Consider the following 22,415-nt stretch of genomic DNA (forward strand, 5'->3'; position numbering starts at 1 on the left):
GATTTTAGAGAAGGAATTATGACCTGTTTAACTTCCTAACGCTAGCTCGAAACAGCTTATAATACATTATTAAAACTAATAATGTCAAGCTTCTGTGGAAAGCAACCAGAGTTGGTGATTGTTGGAACAGTGGAAAGACTAACCAAGACAGTTTTGAGGAGTTATATTTTGTTTAAGTCGAGTTTGAATGAAGTGCGATTTACAATGATCAGCAATGTAAAATGACTAATTCTGGTGGCTTTGAGGAGAGCATATTAATTATATGTTTTGTACGTTAATAAATTATAATAACTGTCCAAAACCCTGTTGCCTGTAAGTTTCGGGCAAGTGGCTGAAAAAGCTTAATGTCAAGCCCTTATCGCTACTTGTGATACTGTAGCAATAACCGAAACATCACTGATAGTAGACTGGAGAGTTGAGTTTTACCTTTGGTCTGGTACTCCCACAGTGTGCCGCCTCATTGAAAGGTAGCGAGCCATGGCCTCGGGAGATGGTTCCTCCCCTTCGTCACTGTCCAGTGCCATGTTGCCATCCGGCTAAACAATAAATACACACACATATTTGGTCATTAGTAATGGTAGTGTGTGTTGCATGCTTGAGTGGCAATGTATCCAGAGATACTGTATATATGTTAAATGTGTTTAAATTCTAATATACATGCTTTAAAGTTCAGGTCTTCTATTAAAATCCCTGCTGCATTGCAGTAATCTGACGCATTCTTGTGTTTCACAGCATTTGTGAGTCAGCTTTGAGGCTGTGTGTGTTCTGTTGGAGTGTGTGTGCATGTATGTGTGATTATGTGTGTCTGATGGATCCTGGGTTACACTCACAGTAGTAAACTGTAGTAGCTAACCATAAAATACTGGACAGCCAGTTTATACAAACATGCAAATCATCAAAAATATAAATGTTTGTTGACTAAATGGTGCATCAATTCCATGCAAGGTTAAGGGACAACAATTTTTAACTGTTTAAGTTGGAAGCCGTTAGGGTTAGATCCGTGGTTGGGATTTCAACAACGTGAACAAAGGTTGTGCCTGGTCTTAGCTTGTTTATCGTGCACACTCACTGCTGGCTACACACTGCCAGGGTGATGCAACCACATGGACGGCACCGTTGACTCACCTCAACAATCTGGTTCTCTGGGTTGATGAGCTGGACATGAGGAACGGTCATGCTTACGGGATTACCCTGCGGATCCGTCTGCTGGGCACATACATGCACACACAAACACACACACGCACACATGTTGCGTGAGGATTGTACTAATTTTCTGGCAATCTCATTAGTGCAGTGGGTTTGGCTGATGTAGGTTAAAGCAATCAACTCTACTCAGTGGACAAAAAAAGTGACTACTGTAAGTTAGACTGATGAAAACAGTCCTATCCAACAAAATCACTCTTCTTCAAGCTCTCGCAATCAACTACTACTTTTATGACAATGAAGAAGCTCTTCATATAATGACATCATATCCACAAAGAATTGATTTATACATATAATCATCGTATAGAAAGACACACATAGGGTTAATAAAATAACTATAGGTTGTGTTAAGATCAAGTTGTGGCTCTAGAAACCTTGTTTACAACTATAAAAACTTGGCTTAGAAAACTCTCCAAAATACTATCAAACTGTGTTAAAAAATTGACACATACAGGCTACAAATCTACCATCATATCATGCCAACAACAGTGGACAATGAGCTACCTGTACAGCGTTAAGGGGATAGCTAATGGAGCGCGGTGTGGGCGGGGCAACACGCAGGGTCTTGTGTTTCTTGAGGCGGTCAGCCAGCAAACTGTAGATGGCACTGTAGTGATCGTATGCATCTGTTTGTAGAGACTAGAGAGGAAAAGGAAGGATAAACATATGTTGCTGAGATGACTTTCAACTAGGGCTGTGTAGGAGCAGTACCTGCAGCTTGGTCCACGGTTCGGTGCACGAGCAGTATGTAAATTGATGCACGACATGCGCAACCAAATTTCACAAGTGCAAGTACTACCCAGAAACTTTTAGCCGTAACAACATGTGCCGAGGTAAGCACAACAAGCTGATTGGCTTTCGAGTCAGTCACACTCTGGCGAGCGTAAATGAAACGTCGGAAATGGAAGACCAGCCTGTGGGTTCCCAGTCAGCTACAACAACATCGGAGAGAGAGTTGTGTGTAAGACAAGGACAGTGGTTTGTCTTTGCCACTTGCACAACTGTCTGTTCAAAATAAATGAAAAGAAATGGGTCTTTGTGCATCTGGGGTTTTTCTTCCTGTTGTACTGAGCTCACACCGAACCGTGTCTCCTAAACCCGGGTATGAACCAAACCGTGACTTCTGTGTACCGTTACACTCCACACACTTATAACAAAAGGCAGTGCAGAAAATTTAAATAAATCAGTGTAAGTCAGCTACACATTTGCGTCCAACCTGAAGTGTGCGTTCTCGATCCAGGCCCATCTCACACATGGCTATCAGCACCTGCTCGTTGATGAGCTCCAGCTCTCTCTCCGTCTTCACCTGCTCGCACTCCGCTATCAACTGAAAGGGAGAAAAGAGGTCATAGGTCAAACTTACATAGCCTTTCCTCTCACAGTTAAGACATAGTCCACCACATAACAGAAAATATAATATTTTGTTAATGTTACACATACAGTAGCCACCATCATCTTTGCAACAATGGCACACATAAAAACAGGATACTTAAGTTAGGGCTGCAACTAATGATTAGTTTCTCGATTAATCGATAAGCTGTTAGGTTTATAAAATGTCAGAAAATGGTGGAAAAGGTGGATCAGTGTTTCCGAAAGCTCAAGATGACGTCCTCAAATGTCTTGTTTTGTCCACAACTCAAAGATATTCAGTTTACTGTCATAGAGGAGTAAAGAAACCCGAAAATATTCACATTTAAGAAGCTGGAATCAGAGAATTTTTACTTTTTGGTATCTTAAAAAATTACTCAAACCGATAAATTGATTATCAAAATAGTTGGGGATTCATTTAGTAGTTGACAACTAATTGTTTAATTGTTGCAGCTCTAACTTAAGTCAGCAAATTCTACTAATAGTTGCAAAAAGATGTACAATACACAACATGGTAGGAACACACATCGACTGCTACTTCTAGAGGGGTCTCACCCTGTCGAATTCTGGATCTGGATCTCCTAGTCTCATCCACTTGTTCTTACAGATCTGCTCCATGCTCAACCGTCTGCTGGGCTCCAGTATTAACATGTGTCTGATCAAGTACTCACAGTCTGCAATAACACACAAACATAAATGAGATCACACAACTTGTAATACAGTAGAAATTAAAGCAACTTGCATGTTTGGAAAATGTGCAGAATTACCAACAATAGTTTTTAGTAGCTTTTTTTATTACTAGCCAGTTTGTATTATTCATATAGAAAGTTACTTTTCCTAAAATGTAGTACTTCTGTTTTTTTGTTCAGGAAGTCCATTTATGTGGATCAATACTGAAAACTTGCTGTACCTACTCTGCAGTTCTTTTGACATTTCAAAAGGTGGTTTGAAGTGATACCCCACTCAAAATCTTAAATTAAATACTCACTCCTTGTAGGCCTCAATTGTGTTTGTTAAATGTTGTTTTGTGGCAGAAATAAGTATCTCAAAATCCAAAGAAAATTCTCAACACACTCCGCTTTATATCAGTTTACTCAATGTGCCAGAGGAGTGGTTTTAATTAACATTTTATACTTTTTTCCAACGTGAAAACTTGGCACAATTTGAGTCAAATGTAACCGACATAAATTCAAGCTGACCAAAGCCGCTGTTAAAGGTACCATGTGGATTTTTTTTTACCACTGGGGGCGCTATAGAGCGATGGTTTTGTGAGTGGGTCCTCGTTTTGTTTGTATCATGCACAAGGACGCACATCGCAGGGTTCGATGCAGCGCTTATTACTAATTACTTAACTTATGTCGGACGCCCTGTTTCTGTTTATTCCTGTCGCACACTTTGAAAGCCCCACGATGGACGAGTGACGGCTGATTTGTGAAGTTGAAATAAGGAGTCATCACTATCCCTGCATTATGCACACACACGAGAGGGCCAATTTACATCCTGCCATCTGAGTCACACTATTCCCCTGATCAACAGTTGGTGGCTGTAACGCACCAACTAACATAGTAATGCACTAACAAAGGCAGTGAAGAAGAAGAAGACTGCCAGCAAGCAAACATGGATATAAATACTGTACGATAGATTGCACACACAAAAAAAAAAGGTTTGAAAATGTTTTGTGAGGAAGGAAAAATACTCTCAAAGCGTTTATTGCATCTCTTGTAAGTATCTTGTATCTTGGACCTCAAGGATAACACAGTGTGTTTTGGTGAGAAACACTGAAAACTTTCGTTTGTTTACAAGAAACCTCCACAGGGCACCTTTAACAGCCACCTCTCAAGCCAACAGTGGTAAGTGCTTGATACTAAAGAAATTGATTTTTTGGTGAAGTACTGCTCCGGGATTCGCTTGGCCCTAAAGCTAAAGACATCTTGCACTGATTAAGGATTGGTCTGGAGGAGGATGTAAGAAGACATGGGAGAGTGTAAGAGCTGATTGTAGTCCTACCTGTGGACATGAAGAAGGGGATGCGGAACTTGCCACTGAGGACACGTGCCCGCAAATTTTGTAGAGTGCTGCCGTCGAAAGGCAGGGCGCCGCACACCAACACATATAACACCACACCTAAGCTCTGTAGAGAGAAAAGACAGCGGGAAACAAACCATGAGTACATCATTTTTAAATAGGACAACAAACAAATCCTTTATAATTATTAACAAATCCAGAGTGCTATAGACTATTGAAGAAATTAGGTACTATATTTTAAGACAAAAAACGTTCAGGTAGGGCTGGGCGATATGGCTTATAAATAATATCTCGAAATTTTTAGGCTATATCGCGATATACAATATATATCTCAATATTTTCTTATTTTTTCTAAAGTAACATAACTGTTTGATTTGACTGTTTTTGATCTGAAAGTCGATAAGTCCAATCATCGTCAGTGAGCCCTCAGTCAACTTGAAATTCTTGAAGTGAAGCTGACGTTTTAAGAGGCTAGATCTCAAGAACTTGCTCTCATAAATAACGTTGTGCTCCTGTAAACAAATTCATCATAAACATATTGGTTGTATAGATATGAATGGTGATGACACAGCAAAAAAGTCATACCCAAGCATGGTAAACGAGACAGGGTCCACGTTTCAACAGTCGGGTGGTTTGCCAACATGACATTACTAGCGTGATCGTTCTGGCAAACTAATCTGAACACTGAGAAGATATACTGTCATTTTGAAGTCAGATTGGTATCCTTATTTAGTTTGACTAATTATTCACACAATCGAAATTCAAATTTTCTCCAAAATAAAGTTTGCGTTTGATGGTAGTTTTTTAAATTAAGATTAATTTTATCTATAATTTAATATTTATTAATTTAGTTTTATTTCATTATATATTATTGGCAGTCTGACTGATTTATTGAAATTATGTGAAATTGCCTTTTGCATTCACCAGAAGATCACTTTTATTTTGAAGTCAGTTCTTGGTCGCTTTTATTTTGAGGTCAGTTCGAACACGCTTTTACTGTAATGCCTAGCATATACACGTACCGCAAAACAACGTGAGGGCTAGTTTGAGCATCTTTTTCAAAGAAGAGGCTGGCATCTTACATCCACTCTTCCGATCTAAACACGTATAAACTCGCTTTGGCCCTTCCCTTCTTTCGCTCTCTCTAGGCTCATTCCCGGTTCCCTCCAGATACAAAAACACACGCCCCATACACACATCTATGCTCATACGCCACACACACTCGCCCAGGAGAGTGCGCCTGTGACTGGGAGAGAGCCGCAGAGGAAGCAAAACGCCAAAGCGAGTCTCATGCCGGCGGCTAAAAAAAATTACGTAACAAATAATATTTGTCCTTGATGTTCGCGATAGTCATTTACTACATCCCATTTAGAACAAGCCGCAATACACTGAGTATATTACTGAATATATCGCCCACAGATTCATTCAGGGTTTTTTTTTTGTCTTCAAGCCAGTTAGCTACATCATGTGCTGCAGCCTAACAGGGCCTTGTGCATACCTAAAAGTCTACTCACCCATATATCTACTTTAGGTCCATCATACTCCTTGCCCTCAAAGAGTTCTGGTGCGGCGTAGGGAGGGCTGCCACACCATGTCTTCAACAGCTGTCCTCGAGAAAACAGGTTACTGAAGCCAAAATCTAACAGGGTGAGAGGAGAGGTTTATTCAATCTTATCACTTTACCTGACAGAGTAAATTCAATCAACCCAAGAAAATGCTCCAAAAGCACATGTTGACACTTGCCTACGCCCACTCACCAAGACACCTTCTAAATTAAGTTTCCCACCCTTACATTCTTAAGTGCAAACACACACACCTGCGATTTTGATGTTGAGATTGTGGTCCAGCAGCAGATTCTCAGCCTTCAGGTCTCTGTGGACGATGTTGCGGCAGTGACAGAAATGGACTGCTGCCACAATCTGTTTGAACTTCTTCCTGGCGTCCTTTTCCGCCATACGCCCGTGAGCCACCAGGTGGTCTGCACACACACACACAAAATGTACCGTTCAGAGATTTATGGTACTCAGTTGTGATTATGCAAGTGAAGACCATGATTCTGTTCTGATTTAGTCTAATAAATAACATTAAACCATCAAGGAGAAATGCAAAAGGGTTTGGGACATAGGAGACTTGACATGACTCGACAAATAAGTGGCATAAAAGGAAGTGAATAAATAAAATGTGAAATCAAGAAATGTTTGTTAAAAAAAAAAAAAAAGCAATACAAGAATGAACATGCAGTGCAAACAAACCAATCATGATGGACAAATTTACAAAAAAAAACCCTCTCATAACCAAATTTTTGATTCGATTTAGATTTTTACTTATTTTTAATACCAGGGGCCGGTTGTACAGAGCACCTTAAGTCTTCTCCTTAAGTATGATACTGAAAGCTGACGCTCTCTTTAGCTGAGGAACTTACTTAAGGGTGTTTAAAAGGTTTCCTTAGTTAAGGAAACACGTTAAGGCTTTTTCGGGCCGGCTCTTCCCCTAAATGGCGGCGTTTTGAGGCAAATGTCTTCACGCATTACGTACAGCCTGTGAGCAATGAAGCTTCCGGTCAAATCTATAGTGTAAAATCAATTGCTCATTGTTAAGCATATCCATGGGGTTCTCAGGATGCGTTTGTTTTCTTCATTCATTGCTACAAACTCTGCCATGTTGCAACTAATAGAGAGAGCTATGGTCTTTTGTGTAACAGTTTAAGGAATTCCTTAAGTATAAGGGCAAGATAAAGAAAAAAAAACGTATATACTTAAGTGAACATGTTAAGGAAACCTTAAGGAGGAGACTTAAGGAAAATCTTAACTTGAGGTGCTTTGAGCAACTGGTCCCAGTCTTGGTTGAAAATTAAACATAAACACAAACTGTAAAGCAGAGGAAGAGGGGATGAGGAAGACACTTTACTTCAAGGTAATAGTGGGTAACTCCCTTACCGAATATCTCTCCGCCGCTAGCGTACTCTGTTACCAGATAGATTATCCTCTCCGTCTCCATCACCTAAAGACATAAACACATAACAACAATCAGGACCTACAGACCCTCTGACAGGCCGACATCTAGTGATGGGCGGTTCACCCGTTACACAACAGAATGAGTAAGCAGTGTTTGGCAGGAAGATTTAAATAGAACAAAACCTGGCATTTACTCAGTGTAGTGTTCAATGTATGTGTGCATGTGTGAAGTTTTCAACATTACGTGTTGCGGCAAAGAGATTAGATTAACTGCCGGGAGGCCGTTTTAGACAAGATGCTATAAAAGTTGGCTTGAAACCGGTTGGTTGGGTGTTACAATCCCCATACAGCTGGAGAAGTTTGGGTGACTCTCTTTTCTCTACTTCTACCACTGAGTCTCGCCAGAGCTAAGTTCTTAGGCAAAAGACTGTGGTTGTACTGGGCAGCCCCCCAGATGTATAACCATGAATGTGAAAAAGAACTGTCAACTTTCCCTGGATAAAAATAGAAACTAGGGGTGGGGGAAAATAATCAATACAGTATAGTATCACGATATTGTGTGTGGCAATATTGTATCAATACACATACATCAAGTATCTGCCTTTTATTATATAAACTATTAACCTCTTAACAATCCGCCGGCCGCTATTCTGTCTTTCAGAGGCTGTAGCGAGCTCAGTCATTAAAGCTAAAGTGAAGATACTGGTATCATATGAAACTAAAAAAACCTAAGGAATCGATTGGTGTGGTATCATGACCAACCATGTCATGTTAGCTTGTCAGGAAGAATGCTAAATAACGCTCTAAAGTAGCGAGATGTGATAGATGTGGCGAGGAAAAACTGGCATGGCCATTTTCAAAGAGGTCCCTTGACCTCTGACCTCAAGATATGTGAATGAAAACTCTGAGATGAACGGAGTGAAAACTGCATCTTGTTAGATAAAACAACATGTTGACAAACTGCATAATTTGCAGTTGAAAAAGGTAATAAATTGCAATGTATCTTATTGCAATACTCAGCATATCACAAAATGTTTAAAATCGCATTAAGATTGTATCGTGACTAATGGATGGTTCAAACTACACGATATTAGCCCGATTGTAGCCCAATGCGGCCGCCGTAGGGTGTCGGCTCAGATCAGGAATGACAACGAGTGTCGTGCGCGTCAATCGATCGTTTTATCTAGTCTAGTGTGTCACAGTAGACATCAAACAACGTTGCGTCCCGACAGAAAGTCTAGCATGTTTGATTTTTTTTTTCACAGCTGTGACTCGCAGGTATGCACTGCTGTAAACAATAGCGAAGCTAAAGAGAAACGATGTTGGTGCTGCGAGGTGGTATTTCTGAAATGGAGGAAAGATTTGTGGAATTATGGCAACAACACCCCAGCCTTTTCAATGTTTCCTCAAGGGACTACCACTCGACAGAAAGAAAAAAGAAAAAAGCTGGCGTGAAAGAGCAGAGGCGATTCAGCAACCCGGTACTGCCATTAGCATTAAGCTTCCTTCCTGATGACATCATGCGCGTCGTGAAAGACGACCAATGATGATTGGTCGGGGACCGATGTGTAGTTTATCATGTCTCTCGGACAAGTCACGCAAGAATTTATGACTCTTAATCGCCTAATCTGACATAGCGAACATTATAACCGACAAAAATATTGTGTAATCTGAACAAGGCATTAAGTATCGTGATAATATGGTATCGTGGAGCCTCTGGTGGTTCCCACCCTTAATAGAAACAGTATTTTTATTTACCAGGCACATTTTATAATGCATTACTAGCAACCAACACCTTGGTAGAGTTAACCCCTAAATAAATGGCAGGTAACATCAGATCCTTCTAAACCAACACATCTTCCATTTGTCCCTTCCCTATTGGGCCATGGGTCTCAGGTGTAAGATGTGAGCAGAGCGCGTTATCTGTCGGTGGGTGAGTGCGAATGTGTATACCTGGTAGAGGCGGATGATGTGGGGGTGCTTCAGCAACTTCATGATTTGCACCTCTCTGAAAATCTTTTTCAGGTTCTCTTCGTCCAGCTGGGTCTTATCCACTATTTTTATAGCCACCTGGAGACAGAGAGACAACAAAGGGATAGAGGGAGAGATAAGGATGAAGGATGAGAGGGGGTGAAGAGAGAGGGCGAGATTGAGGAGGAAACAGTGAGGGAAGGAGGAAGTATGGAAGACAGAAAAAGACAGAAACAGAGGAGACAAAACAAGAAAGAATTTATCTTAAACGATGCTTTTGTTTACCAGCTCTTGAATGTTCAAAATACAGACAATACATTCACATTAATGGTATTTAGCTGACACTTAAATTGCAGGCAACAATCCCAGAGCACGGTCCCAGTGCCCTTGCAATTTTGCTATGATGACACAATAATCATAGAAGAGCAAAGCGCCAGGGGAGGGTGTGAGTCACACGGAGTCAATTTAACATGACCTGGCACCGCTAATCCATTAGCAAACACATGTGATAAACACAAATAAATATCTGCCACCGACTGAGTTAAAAACACAAGATGCTATGAGGAGATATCTCAAGATGATAAATAGCCAAACTGCGTGTTGTCAAACACAATGCTTTCCCTGGCTTCCAGTTTGTTTGGGTAACTTGACCTGAGCCGTGACCTTCGACTGCGAGCACGACTCTTGCATAACGGCTGAGCCTTTGACAATAGCTCCGGCAGCGTGGACGGTGATGGTGTGTGACAGGAGCTTTGCGCTGCCACTTAGGAATGGGCAGATGACTTTAATGACTTAATCAAGCGAAGCTGATGGGGCTTCCCCAAAACACAGCTTCTTGGAAAAATAGATGAGCGAGTACAGTCCGAGTGCGTGTGAAAAAATGAAAAGCATGCGTCCTGCATTAACACACACACACACACAACACTTCATCCGTTAAATTCAGTGCCATCCTGAGCTCTCCCTTTCCTGATAACAGACGTGAAGAAGGCCATCTGAAGCCCGACAAGGGTGACTTCCTGTTGCAGACAGGAAGGGGAAGTGAGGGAGAGCGAAGAGAGGGGTCCTGGGAGAGCACATCTAACAGTGGCATTAATCCAGATCAGTGTGTAGCTTCCCTTCAAGGGCATTGGACAATTGTGGAAACGTGTATTGGTAGTCTTCCCTACTGTGTTTTCCAAACTTTATTTGATTGTTCAAATAGGCATTTTTTTGTGGATGAGCTCTTAATTTAAAAATATAGTGATGCATCCTGTAGGTTTCTTTATACTTAAAATAGTGGAGTGTCCATTATTTTGTTTTTCACACAATAACAAAAACGAACAGATCGATGCAGCGGTAGAACAGCGACTCCTGTGTTCTACGAGGTAAAATGACAGTTAGTGTGAATGGAGTCTGGTCTGGTAGCTTTGAAGGCAGCAATATAACGGCTTCAGTACCCCGTTGCAAAGGGCTGTCTAATGGCGAGGTAAAGCAGTGCATACACTTAAAATGATATACTGTAGATTTTTATAGGTGGGTAAAATATATTTTTCTGCTGCTCCCATCACAGTCGCTTTACCCCGCCGTCAAACAGCCCTTTCCGAACTGAAGCCACTCTCTTCAAAGCCACCAGACTCCATTCACAAAAGCAGTAATTTTACCTCGCAGAATGCGGGAGTATACATACAACTTCAAAAAATCCAAACTAACCATTTCAGTTATTTCCAAACTTAGCACAGATAAGTTTGACTGAGCTAGTGCTAGCGTTCACATTATTCATAACCTTAATGATTACCGACGTAACGTTATTGGTGACCTACATCACTGCTGAGTGGGCGTTTCCATTTGAAAAGAACGAAACAGAACGCAGATGGACCCGTCCTTTAAGAAGCGTATAGCCCACCTAATGCAATTACACTTGTATTTTTTTTGTATAGGCAAAGTGCTGCTTAAAATCTTAAAAACACAAGTCAGCAAAACCAGAGATAAATTAAGTATTATTTAAACAACTCTTGCCATGTATGTGTCTGTTTGGAAAGCGTGTCTATGTGGTATTTTAAGCTCTAGAAATCTATTCTTGGCATTGGCAGTCATCCAGTTTTGTTGATGTAATCGTTCCCCTCTGCATCTTCTGGAGGGTAACAACAGGATATCTGGATCACACACACACGTCCACACTCAGACGTATGGCAACATCTTGACGACACGTGCTCATTTTAAGGACAGCGAGTCCTTCTGAAAATGGGGGAAAAGGGCTACAACCACAATTGTACAGAAGCTTAGTGGAACCTTGTGGCAGAGAGATTGTTCAATGGCTAGATGACGAGATAGACGTCACTGTGGGGTTGAAAACATTTCAAGTCTTAAATATAGGTCACTCAACTGCTGTTTCTATCAAAAGGACATTGTTTAAGATTTGCATCCCTCTTAAGAACTGACAACTTTGTCATGCTAACAAGCATAAACCTAGCGAGACGAGTGGTGATGCTAAGGGGTAAGCCGTACTCTGCAAACAACCATGTGACCAGTGTACCTCTCAAAGGTTGGGTTTCCAGCTTTAGCTTTAGTAAATATGTTGTGACTGAGAGCTTGTGCTTCAGCAGCCTCGGGGTGTTCAGTGTGCTTTGCACTAGCTTCCATGACTCTGGAATTTTCCATCAAAAGATCTGGTTGTACACACACACACACACACACTCACACACACACACTCATGAGAGGCCGGCTGCTAAGAGATGAAGTGTCACATAGCCCCTCCGATCACAAGACAGTGACCTCAACACAGCACCATCCCAGAGCAGCTGGTGCCCCGCGGAGGAGTCTGGACCATTTACTGTACATTACACAGCGCGCATACCGATTCTAGCGTCACAGTACACAAACAAATAACAGCAGCTGATTGCAACAAATCAACCGTTTAAAATATAATATCCATCTTAAACAAAACATTCAGGAATGTAATGAGAAATCAAAATGGTGAACAACAATCCACTAATGCTTCCTTTAAGGTTTGCATATTTGCTGGCGGTGTCACGACAGACTACATCTGAAGAAAACAGGGCGCATTTTTATTTTCTTGCTCTTTTTTCCCCCAAATTACTGCAGTTTCGACTCGACTAACTCTAGCTTCCAACCGTCAGCTGTCTAAGCGCGGCATGTCTCTTTCCTCACACATCCACACCTGATTTGGACAGATTGCCTCTACTCCACTCAACTTGTAAAAACTGAAAACATTAACTCCTTCTTTCATGACATTGCAACACGCTGTTCTGATTAATTACTGCCATGCAAACGTACAATGTGATCAATCAATTATTGTCATCTGCTGAGCTGAATCGGGCAGATCCTGATACGTCTTGTCTCATTATCGACATAGCCACTAGATGAGAGTTTGAACAATTGAGCCACTCATTAAATATGTGGCCTTTGCTGTGTCATGTAGCGCCTCTGTGCATTTTCCTTATTATATTTGAGAAGAATCGAACAATTGCTTTTGACATTAGTGGTAGCACTCTTTATTTGAGGTGGCACACTTCCAATACACACTGTACACTCCGAGAAACCTGAAATCTGCTAATACAACATAAAATACATGCAAATTGCAGTATTTGGCCTATAGCTCTAAACATTTTTCATTGGATGGATCTTTACACATATCACAAGGTTTCAGGTGATTGCCAGCGTTAACACAAGTATACAACAACAACAATGCACCTGCCGTATAGAGGTTAGTAAGACTGGGATTACTGGGAGCTTGTTAGGAGCTTATACACAAGCTAATGACACAGCAACACACAAAGAGGGGGCAAATGTCCTTCTGTATAAGCATATACAGTAGGTGGACACAAGAAAGCCTTGGCTGGCCGAGGTAGACACTGCTGTATCAACACAGTACCATGTTACTACCACAACACATTTAGTACTGTCCACAGCAACATGTATCGTGGGACAAAATTTAATCGAGCTACACACCTGCCCTCAGGCAGACGTGTTGGTGACAGGGAAATTTCTTTTTCACTGGTTAGCACCAACACTGTGTAAAAAATACCAGCATTTTCAGCACGGTGATGTTTTGGGAAAACAACACACTGACTTATTAAATGTGTACTATTACAACTCAGATAAGGACATGACCGATGCCATGATGCTCATTTCCGAGAAACTGTTTACGTAGTCAAGTCCCGAGTGGCTTTTTCAAATCATGACTGCACGTAGGCCATTTCTCAAGCACATAACAGTCCATGACTCTTGAGAATGTTAAGCTAATGTTAGTACATCTGCTAAAATAACTGTATTACGGTACAGTTCAAATTCACATGACAGCAAAGTTCCAATACATTTCTGACTGACTGGTTAAACAGGCCATAAAGAAAAAGCGTCAAAGTCTCTATTTTGAATAAATATTTATTTAGACTACCCCAACTGATAAACAGGATGGACAAATTATTAAAAGCACCTCTCTGTATAATGCAATATAATTCAACAGTACCGCAGGTACCATCAGGGCTCGAGACTAACCGTGTCCCGTCATCTCAGGGACGATGGAAAATGTGTTTGGGACGCCGTAAACTCACTATCAACATGTCCAGGGGACACACCCTGTTTTTTCCCTGATAATGCTACATAACATTGTGAACAACAAATCTGTGTTGAAATCAGCAAGACGGCAGCTCAGTAACGTTAGCTGTTAGATCTGTGCTGCTTACCGGCTGCCAACATTAACTAGCTTTCGTCCTGCAGATTTCAACACGGGAGGTGCCGCTGCTACATTATGATGCATTCAGGTTCTATACAGTAAAAATGAGTATTGGGCAAAGGTACATTCTAACGTTATCATGGTGTGTGGTCCAATGTAATCTTGTAAAATGTAGTTTTTGGCGAGAAACTTGAATAAATTCAGTGGTTTGAAGGAGATGTTTTCACAGCAATATAAAATAGATAATAGAGAGGGAATTATGACCTGTTTAACTTCCTCAAAAAACACAGTATGCAAACGGTGATAAAGGAGTGTCTGTTGAAGTACATGGGATTTATGGTTTTACTTTTGTTTTTCACCGTGGTATTAAATTGGGTACCGAGAATCATGGAATTTCACTGGTATCGGTATCGACTACACAAGGGGCTGTTCTATTAAACTACATTAGGTATAGCTACATATGCTTAATAAACCGCCAACTCAATGTAAACTAAAATCAAAATATCAGAAAAAGGACATTGACAAAATAATTGACGATGAAAAAATTACAGTTCTGGTTGATGTCTTTTTCCTCCCGATATTCTCTGATGAAAAATATGTGTTGTGACGCCCTGATTCTTGTTGCGTGCATTGTTTTTCCTAGGCCGTTTATACTATTTAAGCAAAATATATAAATTAAAAAATGTGAACACAGAAGCTGTAAGGTCTAACATTTATACAGCATTAAAAGTTTAATAAGATTTTATACATGATGTTCACATAGCCTTTCAGCATTCTTTAGTTATCTCCGATGTTCTCTTTAAAAACATCTATACATGACTCAGCTATAATGAGGCTAATCCTACACAGAGAATTGGGTCTATGGTGTAACGTCTACAGTGAGAAGCCGGGGCATCTTGCATGCTCATCTGTGTTCACACACACACACGTATGAGGTTAACCTTCATCAACAGGTGACACAGATTACAACACCTGTTATGCTCAGGCTTAACCCATATCAGCATGGAGTTAGGAGTTCAACTTACACGTACATACACACACACCTGTTCAGGTTGAAAACATAGGATCATCTGTAAACCTAGTCTTTACAATAGCTAACTAGAACACTGCTTGTTATGACGCTAAAATTGCGGCTTCTGTGTTTGTATAAAGTCACAAAGACATCACACAGTGTCGTACAAACAAGACAAAGCTCCGGCAGCTCAGCACTATGACTGTATTATGCGCGTGCAACACACACACACAGATGAAAGCGTACAGGCAGTATGAGTCAGCACAATGCTTTTGAGAGAGGCTGTGTGTTGTGCACTTGGAAGAGTTTATGTGTGGAAATGACTCAGTTGAGTGTGTCAGGCTGAAAGTACAAGACTGGGGACACACTACAGTGTGGAAACACTGGACATTGCACATTAATCTGCCATTTGCAGGGTTTTTTTTCTCTTCTTGCATAGCAGAGCCCACACTTTATGGCGAGGAAATTGTGAGGGAAGAGTGAAGACCTGAGCATAACCAGTATTTGCCAACTACTTACACTGTGCCATCAGACAACCAGGACTTAATTTCCATTTTATTGACAAAGCAAACCAACAAATACAATATGGTATTATAGATTATGAGCACTATATATTTTTTTAAATGTACATTTTTTAATTTTTCTATGACAATTACGGGGCAGAAGCAGGTATTGGAATTATAAAAACCCCAAAACTGCAGTAGCTGCATGACACACCATCCCCCTAACCTGGTTGACTCTGCACATTTCCATCTCGACAGTGATTGTTGATTGGGACTTACAAAGAAGAATCCAGCAGTTCCAGTTTGGCACTGGCACTGGCTTTACTTATCTATGTTCATTTAGAGCAATGAACATAGATAAGGATTGGTAAATATTCATACTCTTCTTTAAGAAATTCTGATAGGTCTGAATGATTGAAAAAATATGTAATTGTGATAATTTTTTACTGATATAATTTGCGATATTAGAGGGAATGATAATTTTTACATCATTATTCTAATTTTCATTGAAAAACATTAAAATGATTATGGTGTGATTTTTCTAGGTTGTTGGAATATGATGTGTGGGCCGGGACATCTCTGCAGCAAGACAATATCTAATTTAAAAAAATGGTATTTTGACACATATTTTGCACATAGCAAATATTGTGTCTCCTGCGATTTGAAAATTGCAATAGGCCATATTGCGACGACTAATTGTGCAGCCTCAAATGCTACAAAGACATGCCTTTGTATTGGTATCAAAGTCAGGATTCTGAAATCTTGACCACCTAAAGTAGGAATTGAGGAAGACCTGACATTTTATTTCATGCTACCTGCTACATGCTTCCTTTTTGTAAAATAATTAGTGAACTGTTTGTCATAACTTGTTTTATTCGTGAATGAATATAATAATGAAAGGTTATCTAAAAGTTTTCTGAATCTGCTCATTTGAGTTACAGAATGTGATTTTACAGGGGAACCACTGTCAGAAGAATTAATACGCATTCATACGAAGGCTGTGATATGTGTAAATAAATAATAAAATAATTATTCAACTAGCAAGTTTTGTCTTTAAGCTTTAGTGGGGTTATCTACAGTAATCATAATTAGGGCTGTCCTCGACCAAATAAATTCTGAGTCAACTGACACTCATACGATTTTGTCGACTAATTGATTAAGATCGACAGATCTGTGAAAGTGAGTTTCTTCACCAAAAAATAAAATAAAAAAATAAAAAAATAACATAAGTACCAAATCTTGTATTTACCAGAGATGTGCGCATGATTTTCTTGGAATTAAGTCATTTAGCATGAAAAAAAGCATAAAAAATGACTAATCGACTAATGAAATCTTAGTCGACTAAAACCAAAACGACCAATTAGTCGACTTATCGATTAAGCGGGGGCAGCCCTAATAATAATGGTCTAAAATGATGTCAGATTATATAGTTTTAAGTCAAAAACCTGGCAAATGGCAAGTCAGTTCCATTTACAATTGGTGGTTGGGGGCTGGAACCTCCATCATTGCTATGGAAACGAGTAAGACTTCAATGGAGCGACCTTTCTCCAACTAGGAGCCTTGGCAACGCACAGTCGCCTCTGACAACAAGCAGCGCTGTGGATGATGATGATGGCACAGAGTTGTGATTTTTAAGTGACACAGTGTGTGCTGCCACAGTTACAGTAGAGGGGGGGTGGAGGGGGTCACATGCACACAAACTGCGAGAAAACGTAGAAAACATGAGGTGAGGAAGAGGATCATACTGATGACGCGTACACTGTCCTCCCTCATGTCACATGTAACAGAGACACACAGTCTGGGCTGTGTTCTTCTCTTTCTGGCTGCGCATTTACACGACTGAGAACGCAGCTGAAGATGACTACAGGGCAGGAAGATAAGTCAAGCAGAAACACAGCCTTTGTCACATTATTCACCCAAATGAAATCACATTTGCGTGTGCGTATGTGTGTTTCTGAGAAACAGAGAGGGGATGCTGTATGTTAGAGAGCTGTGTGTGTGAGCGTGACTGAGTGAAATTGTTACACAGAACATTAGGTCTGTTACCTAACGCTTGCCTTCCTGCCTGCCCTCTCTTCCTCCTGCTCATCCTTCTCCTGCCTAAAAAACGCGCGAGAGGAAGACGGGAAAAAGGAGGAAAGAAGAGCGGCTTCCCCACAGACAGACAGACGGGTCAGGACATGCCGCACAGTGCCATCTTTTACCGATCTCGCTCACCTTGCTGTGGGCACAACAACACAGACGCCTTTTTAAAGTGTGTTTTTGCTTGATCCTTACTAGTCGGGTCATACAAGGGCACTGACCATACCTCCATTGTCGAGCTATTACGCACAAGTACGCACACACGCAAACATACAATGGCGCTTTCAGTGGGCTTATCAAACATTACAAACACTCGCAAGGAAAAGATTGTGTTAAAATATCCACTCAAATATGAAACGTTGCTGGCATACAGGTACATTACTGACAACAAAAAAACTGCATGATTTGTGGCTGACAATTACATTATCATCCTGATAATCATGTTATTGATTTAGTCTAATATGACAGAAGAATGGCACCAAATATCTGGTTATTGCTTAAGATTAGGGGCCATAGACATGGCGCGTTTTTTACGCCCTCAAATCCGTGGTTTTCAGTGTAGTCACTCAATCCGTGTGCGACGCCATCACAACACGCAAGCGTTCTCAAGCGCTTATTTTTCAGGGCGCAACGGCTGCTCCCCGATATGAACACAGTTCAACTTTTGGAACGCTGCAGCACACACCGCATGTCATGTGACGAGGAACAACCAATCACAGAAAATATTCACATTTAAGAAGCTGGAATCAGAGAATTTTGTCTTTTTTATTTTACTTACTCATACCGATTAATCAATTAGTTGGCTATTAATTTAATAGTCGACATCTAGCTGATTAATCGTTGCAGCTCATCATCACTGGATATTAGCACTGACCATTTATCAAGAGGCCAGCCATGACCAAATAGATTATTTATACCCGACTAGTAACAATTTCTAAAATCTTCAGAGGCAGATTATTGATGAAACATTTAATTGACTTAAATCAATACATTTTGCTTTAATACATTTTTGCTCTTAATAAATTCCATTCAATGGCCGATAGTGGCCTTGAGAGGTTATGCCATCGGTTATGGAATGTGGCCAGGATGTGAAATATCATCTCAAGTAAAGTGCATTGAAACACAAGGCGACTACAGGCCTGATTAATAGCCTATGAAATTGCGGTGTGGGGCGATCAGCTGCACGACCTCGGTCAACAGGAAACTAATTCTTTTAACAGCTTGGCTATCTTTGTGTGACACCCAAGAAGCAACGTGTGTGTATACACTGAACATTTCTTTACCAGGGTCTGTGTAGGTCCTACGTCACATTTCAACATATTTCATAAAATGTGAGCATGTTTTCAAGGACATTTTATCATGAAGTTGTGCTGGAAACTCAGTAGACATCAATGAGTGGTGGACATAAACAATAGGGCTGCACGATTTTGAAAATATATCTAATTACGATTACTTTGGCTGACTTTGATTATCATTGAAAAACATATTAAAATGATTATGGTGCGATTTTTGTTGGGATCTGTACCAAACAAAGATGTTTTCATAAGTCTGTAGTCCAGGACATCTCTGCTGCACGACAATATTTCATTTAATGTGCTATTTTGACACACATTTCACCTTTAACAAATATTGCGATTTAAAAAATTGCAGTAGGCCATATTGCGATTTCGATAACATTTTGATTAATTGTGCGGCCCTAATATACACCATCAATCAATATAATCTTAAAATTTTCATGTGCTGACATTTTACACACTGCTTGGCGGCAACTAAAATGTCAGCTTCCCGTAAGTTGAGCTAAACTACTACCTCATTTTTGCAAAATCAAAAGTGAAAACTGGAGAGAACAAATTGGCGGATGGTGCTGCTGCAATAACTGAAAAAACATATAGCAAAATTAGCAAAAACAATGATGGTTTGGTGGTCATTCTTAGTCACTAACACTCGAACGATTTTGTCGACTAATTGATTAGTTGATTTAATTGACAGAACTGAGTTTCTCCACAAAGAATCATACAAAAGCACCACTTTAAATTGTGTTTACCAGAGTTGTGCTCATAAGTTTTTTGGAAATAAGTCATTCAGCATGAAAAAGCATAAAAAATGATTAATCAACTAAAGAAATCTTAGTCGACTAAGACCAAAACAACCGATTAGTCGACTAATACAAAAAGAGGGGGCAGCCCTAATAATAATGGTCCAAAATGATGTCAAATTGCATAGTTTTAAGTAAAAAACCTGGCAAATGGCAAGTCAGTTCCATTCACAATTGGTGGTTGGGGGCTGGAACCTCCATCATCTAGAGCTACACCGAAAACACGTGTTTATAGTTCATAGTGTAATTCAGAGCTAATAGAGAACTTATGTCCCTTGTTGAAAGGTCATGACCAGCAATAAAGTTTATGGAGAGAGTGAACACTGATATCAACCTTTATCAAGACGGCAGCAAAGTGTGGCCCAACTGCCGCTAGCATAGCGTTTGTGTGAGTGTATCAAAACTCCTTTTTTGACTTCCACTTCACTAGCTGGCTTTTGTCTAGAGGAGATGAACTTTCACTATTACAACATTCAGGTGCACCACACTATTGCTGTCTGCCATAGAAGGTTTGTGTTGTGTGACTGCCTCTGTGTTAGCAAGTATACACCAACAGCCTCCATTCCACAAGAATTTACAAAATACACAGTCGAAATGGTGGTGCGTATTGGGGAAATAAAGTTTAAACAAATGCCTGTTGAATGTTTTAGGTTTAATAAAAACAACAGAGAGCAAATGAGGCATAGAAAGGGACCATCCCTTTCCCTTCTGAACTACCAAGTATAAATAACCAGGTCGGCTTCTGTGTGACTACACTGCAGGATATCATCCAGCTCCATCCAACAACTGAGAGAGTTGTTAGGCTATTTTTGACTAGTCAGCATTTCTCATTGGATCGTTATAAAAACCTAGGCCATAAAACAAGCCTCCAAAGCACATCTGATGACTGATCATCATATCCATATTCATGATGTCCACAGGCATGTAAATCTACACTCCTATTCTTCAGATATTCATGAGCAACTGGGGGTGCCGAAACCCCGGTGCTGGTTGGCGAAAATCATGAGCTGACTGGTTCGTCTGTGACCGCCATCAACAGACGACAAACAAGGCCTCTCTTTCATTCTGTCAGTCCGTGGTCCCCTGTCATTTTGTCCTCTGCCTGTCTCTCACACTCAGTCAGACAGCCAGACACACATCCAGGCAAGCATAAACAGACACAAGGAGTAAAGCTTCATAACCAGCTCATCAATCTCTCACTCCAACGTTGCTACTGTCTTTGTATTGCTCTCATAACAGATTGAACACACTGCTCCCACACCTACTAGTCTGGAAATTACATTATAGTCATATCAACACATTTAGAGTCCTTCAAGAAACGTCTCCTGCAGCATTGAAAAACACTACAAGGCACTCACTGACCTGAGTTTATTTTGGCCTCATGACACTAAATGGAAGGTTCTCTGGGCTATGTGGCGCAAAGCACCCAAATGACTCGTGTCTGCCAGTCTGTGTGTATGTCAACAAGGGCATAGAGGTAAAGCTGCACACTCAGCCGCCTTGACACACCTTTAGTTGTGCCATTAGAATTAAAGGCTCTTCATCAGGGGAAAAAAATTAAATTGCAGGAGTTGTCTGTAAGAGTAGGCTTCAGCTACCGCTATTTGTTGTGACTGTTCAACCAAGCATCCATTATAAGGGATGTGCATACTGATCACAATGGTCATATCTTCAGAGAAAGGCTTCTTGTGTCATCATTACGGGTGTAACGATTCATCTACTACATTGATGTATCCATTTATATTCCTACGATCCAACTACATCGATAGTTGTCCTTCACAGGGGATGTATATCGATCTAAAATCGATTTGCAAGGTAAATAATCTATTGTATCGATACTAAGAATTGGCACCTTGTATTTAAGCACAACAAATGTTATATGGATGTATTTTTTAGCACTTTTAATAGCAAAGAACTGTTAAACATTACTCCGGTTCACTCTCCCTGTGTATGACGTCATCGACATGCGCCAGCAGCGCCAATCTCAGAAAGACAACAACAAAACAAAGCATGGCTGACGGCGAGGAAGAGTCAGGCGAACGAGAGATTTTTCATTTGAGGTCCAGCGTGGGGAAACATTTCGGCTTTTGCAAAGAGATGTCCTTGATAAATCGCTCACTGTTCGCAAAATATACAAAGGCCAGATAAAATACAGCTGCAAAGCGACCAATCTTTCCATGCACCTACTGAGACGCCATGCACTTCATTTGTTGTTAAATACCATTTATATTGAAAATGAGAACAGAAGCAGGTGGTTAAACCACTGTTCATTTAACTTGAATAGAAGTTTATTTTATTTTTTGTTAAATATTGCACTTTCAAGAAAAACTTCTGACCTGCACTGTCCAGTATCCAACTATTTATTTCACAGTCACACTGATTGAATTTTTGGCCAAAAAAAAAGATACTGTATCGATTTCAAGTCATTGAATCATATTGTAGCGCTCTAGATAAGCCAAATAGCGTTCTTGAATCGTATTGAAACCATGGAAAGTGATCGTTACACTCCTAGTCACCATACTGCACATAT

At 40.4% G+C, this 22,415-nt stretch overlaps 1 protein-coding gene across 4 annotated transcripts in view; it reads right to left on the reverse strand.

The window, feature by feature from the left end:
- The window catches only part of sik3 (SIK family kinase 3), a 43,361-nt gene that overhangs the window by 15,790 nt on the left and 5,156 nt on the right, over positions 1 to 22,415 (reverse strand). For 2 of the 4 annotated variants that reach the window (XM_037774859.1, XM_037774857.1), the window contains exons 2-11: positions 9,504 to 9,620; positions 7,533 to 7,596; positions 6,413 to 6,574; positions 6,111 to 6,235; positions 4,579 to 4,702; positions 3,127 to 3,245; positions 2,420 to 2,530; positions 1,708 to 1,842; positions 1,126 to 1,206; positions 427 to 536 (exon numbers count right to left, since the gene is read on the reverse strand). In XM_037774859.1, the coding sequence (XP_037630787.1) occupies positions 427 to 536; positions 1,126 to 1,206; positions 1,708 to 1,842; positions 2,420 to 2,530; positions 3,127 to 3,245; positions 4,579 to 4,702; positions 6,111 to 6,235; positions 6,413 to 6,574; positions 7,533 to 7,596; positions 9,504 to 9,620 (1,148 nt within the window). The remainder of the gene's footprint in view (positions 1 to 426; positions 537 to 1,125; positions 1,207 to 1,707; positions 1,843 to 2,419; positions 2,531 to 3,126; positions 3,246 to 4,578; positions 4,703 to 6,110; positions 6,236 to 6,412; positions 6,575 to 7,532; positions 7,597 to 9,503; positions 9,621 to 22,415) is intronic. The other 2 variants (XM_037774858.1, XM_037774860.1) reach the window with 2 other exon arrangements.

Source organism: Sebastes umbrosus, chromosome 7 (assembly GCF_015220745.1).
Source record: "Sebastes umbrosus isolate fSebUmb1 chromosome 7, fSebUmb1.pri, whole genome shotgun sequence".
Classification (NCBI taxonomy): domain Eukaryota; kingdom Metazoa; phylum Chordata; class Actinopteri; order Perciformes; family Sebastidae; genus Sebastes; species Sebastes umbrosus.